The 12,643-nt window shown below is 41.8% G+C and overlaps 2 protein-coding genes across 2 annotated transcripts; both read left to right on the top strand.

Moving 5' to 3' along the window:
- The first annotated feature begins 270 nt into the window (after positions 1-270).
- snrpb (small nuclear ribonucleoprotein polypeptides B and B1) lies at positions 271-4,646 on the top strand. The gene is made up of 7 exons (XM_077530770.1): positions 271-439; positions 1,760-1,911; positions 2,632-2,743; positions 3,302-3,454; positions 3,539-3,668; positions 4,270-4,395; positions 4,481-4,646. Exons 1-7 carry the CDS (start codon positions 437-439, stop codon positions 4,519-4,521), a joined length of 717 nt encoding a protein of 238 aa, XP_077386896.1. The 5' UTR covers positions 271-436; the 3' UTR covers positions 4,522-4,646.
- An 809-nt stretch (positions 4,647-5,455) lies between these two features.
- Positions 5,456-12,552, top strand: ctsa (cathepsin A). Its single transcript, XM_077530376.1, has 14 exons — positions 5,456-5,566; positions 6,868-7,037; positions 7,107-7,218; positions 7,862-7,912; positions 8,246-8,332; positions 8,428-8,583; positions 9,376-9,552; positions 9,656-9,750; positions 10,561-10,639; positions 10,729-10,880; positions 11,011-11,086; positions 11,156-11,245; positions 12,137-12,238; positions 12,307-12,552. The coding sequence occupies exons 2-14, from the start codon at positions 6,868-6,870 to the stop codon at positions 12,388-12,390; spliced, it is 1,431 nt and encodes a 476-aa protein (XP_077386502.1). The 5' UTR covers positions 5,456-5,566; the 3' UTR covers positions 12,391-12,552.
- Positions 12,553-12,643: the final 91 nt, after the last annotated feature.

Here is a 12,643-nt window from a genome sequence, read left to right on the forward strand (position 1 = left end):
AATGTAAGCTTTTACGTATAGGTATAATGATGACGATACACTGATGATAACGCGCAGTTTGTTGGGCGATAATGACGTGCGTGTTGCGCTTAGTAAAGGGACAAAACACGTGTGTTGATTAAACGGTGACGTCACTGATCTTTTATTTTTTTAATTTATTTTTTATTTTTGTATTTTGTAATAGTCATAAGTAAGTATACACAGTGTTTAAATCATCATTTGAGGGCCAACTAGCGAATTTTGTGGGCTGTGCTACTAGGAACGTTCGAGGGTTTATGTTGTGTGAGGAGGACAAGTTGGGAGGAGGCGCCGATGCTAGGCGACGTCATTTCCGGTAAATACATAAAGAGGGCCTGGCGGGATCTCCGCGGCTCAATTTTTTGAGGGGTTTTGATCTGAGAATCCGGCGTCAATCGGAGCCATCAGAACCGCAAACATGGTGAGTGCGTTCGCACGTTCAAGTTGACCCGATGCGCGCATCCACGAGACCACCATTGATGTGATTTTTTTAACCCGATTTGCCACTCAATGGACGCCGATGAATGTCGGCATTTCGCGGGCGGGCAAACTTTAGTTGGCTGGCGATTCAGTTGAAACATTGTCCGCTTTATTTTATGTATTTATTTTTGTATTTTTTAGAAGAAGACTTACGTTGTCAGTTTTTTTTCAGATAATTTCATTTATTTTTGGGCTGGTCTTGAAATTTGTAGTGCTAGCATGTCGCTAGCTAGCCGCTCGGCGTTGGGACGACGTTGCTTTCAGAGCCTTTCAAATGCGCCTTTGGAAGCGCTCGGAAAATTCAGTGCAAACGAACATGAAGGGAAGTAAATCGGCCACACAAGAACGTTTCCTTCGCAAGTCACCAATTTTAATACAACAAAACTTTGACCGTATCCGTCATGTTGTGTATATTTTCACTATTATGGCTGCAGACTGATTTTCTTTTCCTTTGACCGATTCAAGTATTACACTTTTCGCTGGTGCTATTTAGCCGTGAATCGCACGAGAACTAAAAGTGCAAGATCTGATCCAGTGAATGTGGACGAGCTCGTGGCGTAATGTTTATGGCGGTCCGCCCGAAAGCGCGGTGGTCATGGGTTCGAATCGTGCTCGAGAGGGTGATGCTTCGGGTGATAATACCGGTAGTAGCCCATCTTCGGTGGCAAAACAAAAACGTGGTGAAAAGACACAAAAGGGCGTGAAGGTTTTCAAAATGAAAGCTAATTTTAACTCATTCACTCCCAAAAACGTATTTATACGTTTTTTAGGTTTTTGTTTGCTAGAGTTTTTGTATGAAGGCTTTTATGCAGTTTCTGACCTGAAGTGGTTGCTTAAAGCGATGGTAGTTATTACAACAAAAAAAATGGCCAGCAGGTGGCAGCAAAGTATAAGAGATCAACCAGGTCCATGTTGCAACAAGCTCCTTTTCCCAGTATTTTCAACAGGTTTGTGAATAATGATGAAACTTAGCTAATTCTAATGCTAATTGCTACAAAACATAAAAACAGATAAAAAATATGCCGTACTTTTTTTCTTTTTTTTTCCCCTGATGAAAGAAGAGACATTTTTCTTTTGGTAGGTTCCATGTTTTAGCAATAGCAATAGAACATGAAAATGGCTGGGAGTGAATGAGTTAATAACATTTTCTGCTCCGTTTCCCGGATGGAAACAAAACCATTTTTTCCTCTGTCCATGTAATTAAAGGATGTATCAAGTTTGCCATGTGTGAGCGCGTGACATTGTTTTTGTTTTTTTGCAGACGGTGGGCAAGAGCAGCAAGATGCTGCAGCACATCGACTTCCGCATGAGGTGCATCCTGCAGGACGGCCGCATCTTCATCGGCACCTTCAAAGCCTTCGACAAGCACATGAACCTCATCCTGTGCGACTGCGACGAGTTCCGCAAGATCAAGTAAGTCCCGCGACGCTAACGCTAAAGGCTAGGGTAGTCACTAGTTTTTAACAAGTAAAAAAAATAAAAATAAATAACAAGCATGTGCTGCTTTGAAGATCCCCTTTTTTTTTTCTTTTTTTTTTTTATCACTCAGTTCCTTAAACCCCAATATTAGATTTGGCAGAGGCATCTTTTGTTGAATTATTATGTTGAATAATTATAATTCTTTAAAAATATATATATACAAGTTTCCTCCTGTACTAAACATTATGAAGCATATAATTTACACATGTACTTAAGGCAAGTTGTAAGCTGTCTTAAGTCCTCTTGTTTATGTTTAATACATTTAAAACACCATAAATCATTCTATTTCTGCAAAGTACTGTCTCAGATGTTCTCCAATTTGGATAACTGTAAATGTATGCCGAGAAACATTTCTTGGGAGGAGCAATATGGCGGCCTTGCCACCTCGAAAGTCTTGGCCTATTGGCTATCCAGTCATAGATATATAGATCAGTGTGTGCTAACGTGTGTGCTAACGTGTGTGCTAACGTGTGTGCTAACGTGTGTGCTAACGTGTGTGCTAACGTGTGTGCTAACGTGTGTGCTAACGTGTGTGCTAACGTGTGTGCTAACGTGTGTGCTAACGTGTGTGCTAACGTGTGTGCTAACGTGTGTGCTAACGTGTGTGCTAACGTGTGTGCTAACGTGTGTGCTAACGTATGTGCTAACATGCAGGCCCAAGAACTCGAAGCAGCCCGAGCGTGAGGAAAAGAGGGTCCTGGGCCTTGTCCTGCTGAGGGGGGAGAACCTGGTCTCCATGACGGTGGAGGGCCCGCCGCCCAAAGATGTAAGTGCAGTGTGCTGCTCCCTCTAGTGCCGCGTGACTGAAGTGCTACGCTACCCACCTGCTCTCACCTGGACTTGATTGATTTGCGTTTTGGTTTCAAGTTTCTTTTCTCTCTTTTTTTTTTTTTTTTCTTTTTTTTTTTTTGAATGTCCGAATGCTAGCCCCTGGCTGCAAGCCAAGTTTTTTCCTCTCAGCTTTATTCTTAGAAATATTATTTTTGATTTTTATTTATTTATTTTTTTTAAGGGTCCTGATATTTTTTTTTCCATCAACTTTTAATCTTTAAATTATTATTTTTATTTTATTTTTTTCCCTTGGTAATGTTCCAAGTTTTATGAGTATGTCTTGTGTAGTTTTTGGATGGTGCCATTTAGAGGGTGCCACCAATTTATTTTATTTTTTTGTGACGGTAACTTGTGAGAAGTTTGCCAACCACTCACACAAATTGCAGGCAAACTCTTTTGGAATTTTATTTTCGACTTTGAAGTCGACTCGACCTTAACCGTCCTTTTTTTTTTTTTTTTTCCTTTTTTCTTTTATTTCCTTTACTCCCGTCAGACGGGCATCGCCCGCGTCCCTCTGGCGGGCGTGGCCGGCGGTCCCGGCGTTGGACGGGCAGCGGGCCGCGGCGTCCCGGCCGGACCCCCGATGCCCCAGGCTCCCGCTGGCCTGGCGGGGCCCGTGAGGGGAGTGGGAGGTCCTTCGCAGCAGGTAAGGCGTCCGTTGCCGGGCGACGTCGGCTCATGAATGAGTTATTTATTTATTTTTATTATTTATTTTATTTTTTCCTTGCAGGTGATGACGCCGCAAGGCCGAGGCACCGTCGCAGCGGCGGCGGCGGGGGCGAGCATCGCTGGGGCGCCAACGCAGTACCCGCCCGGACGAGGCGCCCCGCCCCCAATGGGCCGTGGGGCCCCGCCTCCTGGTAAGCGGCCTTTTCGTATGGCGTCATCTTTGCAGCCGGATGAATCCATCAGCTCATTTTCCAAACGATTATCATTGGCTCAATTTTGCAGATGAACTGGTCAATCGGTTAAGATTTAATTTCAAACAAGTTTTTTTTTTTTTTTTTTTAATGCTGCCAACAATAACGATATGAATGAGGTTATACTACATGAGACTGTTTGACAAGACTTTCAAAAAATGTTTGAATTTTACAACAGAATAATTGATTAAAAAATATATTTATTTTATTTATTTATTTAAAATTCTGCCAAACATAAACTACAATGAAAAATTCCAAAAGTATAATAACCCTTTTGGGAATCGAATGTGGAGTTTTTATTTATTTTTTTAAAAAAGTTTTTATTTATTTTTTTTAAAAAAAAATTATTTATTTATTTTTAGTAAATTTTGTAACCTATTTTTATTTATTTATTTTTTTCCTCTGAATGTTAACTATTGTTTTTTTATGCTTATGTGTTGTCTTTCCTCGTGTAAAGCACATTGAGTTGCCTTGTGTATGAAATGTGCTATACAAATAAACTTGCCTTGCCTTATGATTGGGGATGTTAACCTGTGCGCAGGTATGATGGGTCCTCCTCCTGGCATGCGTCCCCCGATGGGTCCGCCGATGGGCATGCCCCCGGGCAGAGGAGCCCCCATGGGCATGCCCCCGCCAGGCATGAGGCCGCCTCCCCCTGGCATGAGAGGTAAAGCGCCTCGTCGTCACAATTCGCAACAATTCCTCCTTCATGTTCCGTCTGATTTGTTTTGTTTTTTAATTTTTTTCGGTAGGACCGCCCCCTCCCGGCCTGAGACCGCCTCCACGTCCTTGAAAGACAAGACAAGACGCACACTGTACAAACGTTCCTTTTGGTTTTATTGCTGTTTTTTCTTTTTAAATAAATTTTGTTTTGCCTCATGCTTGGCTGATGGTTGCTATGGTAACCACTTGAATGGAGATGTTGGTTCCATATTTCATCATTCACATGGGATCACTGGTGGTTTTCTGAAAACGCGCAAGTGTTGTATAAGTGCCACCAAAATGACAACAAAATCGTGCTGTGTAACTACCTGTTGACAGTGGAGCCGCTGCAGGAAATATGAGGACTCAACTGCTCAGAGAAATTTCAATCAAATACAAGTACATAAAATAAGTACATTTCATTAACAGGTTAAAATGTGTCCTGTTAATGACAACAAATGCGAGAAGTTGGGTGACGTAATTAACAAATGCATGCTGTAGTGTGAATTAAATGCAAAATAAGATAAATATAGAACAGGAAATGAAAACAAAACGATGACTTTAAAGGCATAGTGTGAATTCGATCAAATGCAGTATGACAAAAGTAAATGTTCAAAGCTGGTAAATCACTGGAGCGCTGGCCAGGCGGCCATATTGCTCCTCCCAAGAAATATTTGTCGGCATATGATATGATCCAAATTGAGAACATTTGAGACAGTATTCACAGTAGAAACAGCATGATTTCTGAAGTATTCAATTTATGAAACAAACAGGACTTCAGACATTTTACAAATTGTCTTTAATACATGTAGAACTTGTATGCTGAATGATGTTTAGTACAGGAGGATTTTATTTTATTTTTTTAAGAATAATTCAACAAAAGATGCCTCTGCCAAATCTAATATTGGGGTCTCAAGTATTGAGTGATTTTTTTACTTGTTAAAAAAAAAAATAGTGGCGTGTGTGGGCTATCGGCTGTCCACCCATATATACGCAGGTCACCCATCACGTGACCTTGTAAAGAGGCCAGTCACGCGGTTCGTCGGGTGGTCATGTGACCCGGAAGCAGCAAGAGATAAATATTTTTTCTCTCTTGTCGCGGAAGCGGCAGCAGATGCGGAGTGACAACGGCGAAGGTAAGACGGCGGCGGCTCACGCATTTTGAGTCTTGTGGCACATTTGTCGTCCTTGTCACCAGTCGAACGGCTCGATTGTTGTTTTTGTGGAAGTCGCGCCGAGTTACCGCGCAGCTGTTAGCTCGTTCTGCTAACTTTGTTGGCAATCTCTGACTAGTGTGGCAAACTTAGGTAGACGCTTCCAAGTGACGCAGCCGTTTGCCTTCAATCGCCTCAACAAAGACGAAGTGTGCTCAAATGTGTCGCGAAAGCTCCGTTTTTGTTTGTTTCGTGTAGTAGTTTTTGTGTGTAGTGTTTTTTTTTTTTGAGTGGTGAAAATGATGTGACGTCACAAGCACGTGCAAGCGAAGCTTGTTCCTTTTTTTTTTTTTTTTGGTCCTCATTACGTAGCGACTTTCTTTCTTAAAAAAAATCAATTTTGAGACTGGCTCAGTTTTTTTTTTTTTTTTTTTTTTGTGGTGAAAAAAACCCTTTGGTTGTCCTGCAATCAGCGACTGCTAAACGACTACGGAAGTGCTTGGTTGCCTTCTCGCCGATGACGTCACACCGGGGTTCAAATTATCAGCAAAATATGGATATTGGCATAAATAAATGAAGTTCACTTCGATTTAATTTTAATTTTTTTCGGATTTGATTCACTTCAGCTCAGTTCGATATTGATTAATTATGGAACATCAATTCTTATTATTAAATGTCAATGACATGATTTAAAAAAAAAAAAAAAAAACTCCACAAACACTCACTGGTTAAATGATTTCGTTTATTCATGAAAATAACACGTGTTATAATCACTTAAGTTTTACACAAACATTGACATCAGCATGGGTGAGATGAAAATGTTTTCATCATTCTATTTCAATAATTGTAAATATGAATTCAAAAGATTTTGAATTGTCATAATGTGCTAGAAGTCAGGTTTTTCATAAATGTATGAAAATACTTTCCAAAAATAATTCACCTGAACAGTAAATGTCATGAAGTAAAATTCTATTTTCTTGTTAATTTATGAGAAAAAAAAAGAAGACATTTTCATGGTTCGCGCTCAAAGAAAAATTGATTCGCTTCTGATTATGATTTTTAAAGCCAGCTGTATAACTTTATCTCTTGAGAAGCTGCAATTCAAAGCTTTATTATTATTATTATTATTTTTAGTTCAAAAATGAATTTAAATGATTCTGAGATGATCGAAATAATTGTCAATTGTGTTGGTCAGTTAGATGTTGATGAATCAATTAATTGTTGCACCTCAGAGGTTGACGGCAAGCGTGCTGGTGTCACCTCATGATGTCACTTCCTGACAGATGGCGGTAGCGGCGGCGGCGGTGCTGTTGTACTTCCTGTCGGCGAGTATGGCGGCGGCAGCGCCGGCTGGCGACGAAGTTGTGCACCTTCCCGGCCTTCCCAAGCAGCCCGCCTTCCGCCACTTCTCGGGATATTTGAGCGTGGCGGGCGGCAAGCATCTGCACTACTGGTGAGCGAGCGCGCCCGAATCCGGCACGCGTCGTTTCCGCCGCGCACTCAACCCGCTTCCTGCCGGCAGGTTCGTGGAGTCTCAGAATTCTCCGGCGTCCGACCCGGTGGTTTTGTGGCTCAACGGCGGTCCCGGATGCAGTTCGCTGGACGGGCTGCTGACGGAGCACGGACCCTTCCTGGTACGTGGCGCCCATTTGACACCTTTTCTGGCCCGACTGATACCCATTTTTGGCAGAAAAAAAATTACAGATTCATCTGCTAATTATTAGTTCTGAAAAATATTCATGTACCGCATCCAATTCTGGATGTTTGCGTCCTTGAATTTTGAGGGGAAAAAAACCTTTTGAATCATTGAAATTTTAACTCTATAATATAACTTGAAAGGTCAACGACAAAATAAAAATGGTAAGAAAGTGAAACAAGAATATAATAAATTTAAATAATAGCAACTGAAAAAAAAACAAAGAACAAATACTGAAAGGGATACATCACTTATTTAGCCCATTATAGCAATAAAAAGTTAATATTTTGTCTATAATTAATTTGATACGCTACACACTTGCTAGTTGCTAATGCTACACAAGCAAAATGGTGCATTCAGGGTACTTTCACAGCGTGGGAAATGTCGGCTTTCTTCGATAACATTTTAAGGGGGAAATAATCGGCCTTTTGGCCCAATTGGTCGATTGATTTGGCCGATGTTTTGAATGCCAATCATCGATTAATCGGTCGGACCCTAATTAGCAACATTGCATTGAATGGGACGTCTGTGGGCAGCGCCCCCTTCTGGCGTGGTTTAGTAAACGCGGCTTGTTTGCGCAGGTGGAGGATGACGGCGTCATGCTGAGAGAAAACCCAAACTCCTGGAACAAGGTCACGACCCCTCGCCGGACGCGTTGCTTGTGCTCCGTTTTGCATCCTTGCTCGTTCCGTCCACAACCGCACCACACAATTTATTTATTTATTTATTTATTTATTTATTTATTTTCATTTTTAAATGGCACTGCTGGACCGATTTAAATTGGCCAATATGTGCTCGATTAATCATCTTTTTTTTTTTTTTTTTTTTTTTGTACCCTCTGTGGGGATTTTCTGTTGTGTTTCAGCACCGCCATCTGGTGGTTGGGAGGGACAAAATGTATCAGCCAACGTTTGTGTTGCGTGTATTTTGTGTCGTCATGACGACGTTTGACGTTAATCTCGCAGATCGCCAACATGCTGTACCTGGAGTCTCCAGCAGGGGTGGGCTTCTCCTACTCTGACGACGGCGCCTACGCCACCAACGACACCGAGGTCAGCGGGGGCAGTGGGGGGGTGGTCACGTCGCCTCGACCCGGCCTGCCGTCTCCTTGACGGGCTGTTTTTTTATTTGTTTGTTTGTTTCTCAGGTGTCGATGATGAACTACCTGGCGCTGAAGGAGTTCTTCCGTCTTTTCCCCGAGCTGAGCGCCAACCCGCTTTTCCTGACGGGCGAAAGCTACGGCGGCATTTACGTGCCCACGCTGGCCGAGAGGGTCATGGAGGACGACGCCCTCAACCTTCAGGTGAAACCTCGCCGCTGCCCGCCAGTGGCCGACTTGCTCGGAGTCGCCGATTAATCGGCTTTGCTTTGGAGGCCTTTTAGCAATTTTGGCGATTGATTACTTTTGAGTACTCGCTACACGAGTAGAAAATGAACTCAGATGACCTTTTAATCATGTTTTTATGATCATTCTAATGTTATTTGGGCAGGGGAAAAAAAATTGGGGCTATTTTGACCACAAAAATTGCTTGACGTGAATTTTTTTGCCAACCATCAATGACCAGAATATTATTGTAATGGATCACATTAGGAGTGTGATGATATAGCGATATCGAAATAAATCGGCAACTTTGTCTCCCGTGAGACTATCGATACACCAACGCAAGTATCGCGATATCTCTAGTTGATATACATCCACTATAACGGCTCCATTGTTGATGACTTATTGAGCAATGACTTGGCGGGCCACTAGGGGGAGCTCCTCATAAGAGTGGCGGGGAAATGGACGCCAGTCTTCAGGCGAAGAAGACTCATCAGCTAAAGATATTTTTCTGTCCGGCAACTGACTCAGTTTTGCATACATTTCGATGGAAAAATGTGGATTATATCTTCAGTTTTAACGGTTAGAACATATTTTATGATTTGACTTTTTGAAGCGCACAATTTCTGAGGAATATTAAGACTGATTTGAGTTTTGTTGACACACACAAGATGGCGTCCATTTCCACACACGGTGGCTTGAAGCAAAAAAATGTTTGATGCGACGTGATTTGATGTGCTGAAATTTGCTGACGTGGGCGTGTGCGTGTTGGAGGGCGTGGCGGTGGGCAACGGCATGTCGAGCTACGAGCAGAACGACAACTCGCTGGTGTACTTTGCGTACTACCACGGCCTGCTGGGGAGCCGCTTGTGGGCGCGTCTGCGGGCGTCGTGCTGCCGCCAAGGCAAGTGCGACTTCCACCGAAACCCGGACGCCAACTGCTCGGCCGCCGTGAGTGTCGCCGACGAAACCCCGCCCCCCCTCGCCTCCTCCGCTCGCGTGACACGCCTCCTTTTGCTTTTTTTTTTTTTTTTTTTTTCTTTTTCCCCGGCAGCTGGCCGAGGTTCAGGACATCATCTACAACTCGGGACTCAACATGTACAACCTGTACGCGCCGTGCCCGGGCGGCAGCGCCCCCCGCAGGTTCAGGTCAGATGGCGCCGCCTGTCTTGTGCGTCTGCGTGTGTCTATGGGGGACCAAAATTCAAAATAAATAAATAATATGAATACAGAAATAAAAAACGATATTCAAAAAATAAATGACAAAGTAAAAATAGATATAAAAGTAAAACACGAGATTGAAAAAAAATAAAATTAAAATAAATGACAAAGTAAAATGGATACAAAAATAAATAAAAAAAAGAGTGAAAAAAAAATAAATGGCAAAGCAAAAATAGATATAAAAGTATAACACTCGATTGAAAAAAAATAAAAATAAATGACAAACTAAAATTATTAGGAAAAAAAGATACTGGAAAACACAAATGTAAAAATAAATGACAAAGTAAAAATAGATATAAAAGTAAAAGACAAGATTGAAAAAAATAAATATAAAATAAATAACAATAACAAAGTAAAATGAATACAAAAATAAAAAGAGATTGGGGGAAAAAAAACAAACGAATATAAAAATAAATGGCAAAGGAAAAATGGATACAAAAATAAAAAAGAGATCTAAAGATAAATGACAAAGTAAAAATAGATAAAAAAAAAAAAAAGACATTGACGAAATAAATATATCATGAGAATTATTTATTTATGTATGTCTTTATTTAGAATGTTGTCAGTTTGCATCTTGTTTGGCTGTCAGGTAGAGCAGCTTGTCATCGGCTCGCTTGACTCCAAGTTGAACTCTGACCTCAGAACCCCCCAATTATGCTTCTGGCTTGAAATTGCGTGCGGGTTCGTCAACGGCCTCGTGTGTTTTTTTTGTGTTTTTTTTTGCCCCCCCCCCCCAAGTGTGGAGCGCGACCAGCTGGTGGTGCGAGACCTGGGCAACGTCTTCATCCATCACGAGTGGACGCAGATGTGGAACAAGGTCGTCATCATCATCATCATCATCATCACAATGATGAGAAATGAATATCCAATCAATGTTTTTGTTTTGTTTTTTGAATTGCACTTCAGAAGCTGCGAGGCCTGGCGTCGTCGGGCTCCGGGCGCGTGCGGCTGGAGCCGCCCTGCACCAACTCCACGCCCGTCACCCGCTTCCTCAACGACCCGCACGTGCGGCGCGCGCTGCACGTCAGCGACGACGCGCTCGACTGGAACATCTGCAGGTGAGCGTTCGGACGACGGCCGCTGAGTGCAAAAGTTGTCCATGACGCTTCGCCGCCTTTTTCCACCATCGTCCCGACGACAGTGCTGCCATCGATTGCTTTGGTCTATTTTATTATTTTTTTTCTCCAGTTCTGAGGTGTACCTCAACTACGGTCGTCTTTATGCGGACGTCAGCAAGCAGTACCTCAAGCTTCTGGCCGCGCTGGTAAGGCTGACGTGCGCCTCCTCTTCTTGATGATGTTTCAACATCCAACTTGTGTGTGCGTGCGTGTAGAAGTACCGCGTGCTGGTGTACAACGGCGACGTGGACATGGCTTGCAACTTCATGGGAGACGAGTGGTTCGTCGAGTCCTTGAACCAGGAGGTTAGTAGACAACAACAACAAAAATAGATAAATAGGCGAGATGAAGAGAGACAAAGACTGCAACAAAAACTGGAATTTTTTTTCCCATTTTAAATCAAATATTCTTTCAATGAGTTCATAATTTAGATAAAAGAAAAAAAAAACAGAATAATTAATATTCCAAAAATGAATTTTGAGGTCAGAAAGAGAGGTAGATGAAATGGTTTTTATAAATGTCCAAAAAGTGGCCATAAAATATCCAAAAATCAGAAAATGACCATAAAATGTCCATCAAATTGCCAAAGATGTCAGATAATTAAAAAAAATTAAAAAAAAGTCAGAAAAATGTCACAAAAAGGAAGAGATGCAGAAAGTTGCTAAAAATGTCATAAATTTGGACAAAAGTAGAGAAGTCTAAAAATTGATCACATCAGCATTAATTAGATTAAAAGAAATTAAATATTCCCAATATATCAGTCTGAATTTTTAGGTCAGAAAGAGTCGAAAGGTAGAAGAAATTGTTTTATGAATGACCCAAAAATGTCCACAAAGTGGCCATAAAATATCCAAAAAGGAGGAAGAAAAGCAGAAAAATGACCATAAAATGTCCATGAAATTGCCAAAGATGTTAGATAGTTCAATGAAAAAAGGAAGAAGACATGCAGAAAATGTCTGAAATTTTGACAAAAGTAGAAAAGTCTAAAAAATGATCACATAGAATGGATGATTTAGGTGAAAAGAAAAGAAACACAGAATAATTAAATATTCCAAAAATATCAGAGTCCGAATTTTTCGGTCGGAATGCGACGAAAGGTAGATGAAATAGTTTTTATCAATGATCCCAAAAAGTGTCCATAAAATATCCCAAAAAGGAGGAAGAAAAAAAAGCAAACTAGCTTGTGACCGGCGCAGGTGCAGGTGAGTCGGCGCCCGTGGCTGTACGAGGACGCGGGCGGGCGTCAGGTGGGCGGCTTCGTCAAAGAGTTCAACAACTTGGCCTTCCTCACCGTCAAGGTAAACGCCACCCAACGTCATCGGCCGTCTCCGTCTGCTGAACTTTGAACTCAACCCCCCAATCGCAGGGCTCGGGTCACATGGTGCCGACGGACAAACCCGCGGCGGCGTTCGCCGTCTTCTCCAGATTCATCAACAAGCAACCCTTCTGAGATCCCGTTTCCGTGGTAATGAGCACTGCTCTGTGATTGGCTTCCCGTTACCACGACGACTAGCACTGCCCACCTGATCTGACAACTTATGTTGTCCTGCTGATTTTTTTTTTTATTTTATTTTTTTAAGGGAAATGAACAAATAAAAGCTTTAAACTGTGACCATGTGTTTTTTATTTTTTAATTTTTACAAATTTTACAATTAACGATAAACTTGATTTGAATTTATTTCTTTTGTCAATTTGGCGGGACA

The sequence above is a fragment of the Festucalex cinctus genome, chromosome 8, assembly GCF_051991245.1.
Source record: "Festucalex cinctus isolate MCC-2025b chromosome 8, RoL_Fcin_1.0, whole genome shotgun sequence".
Taxonomy (NCBI): domain Eukaryota; kingdom Metazoa; phylum Chordata; class Actinopteri; order Syngnathiformes; family Syngnathidae; genus Festucalex; species Festucalex cinctus.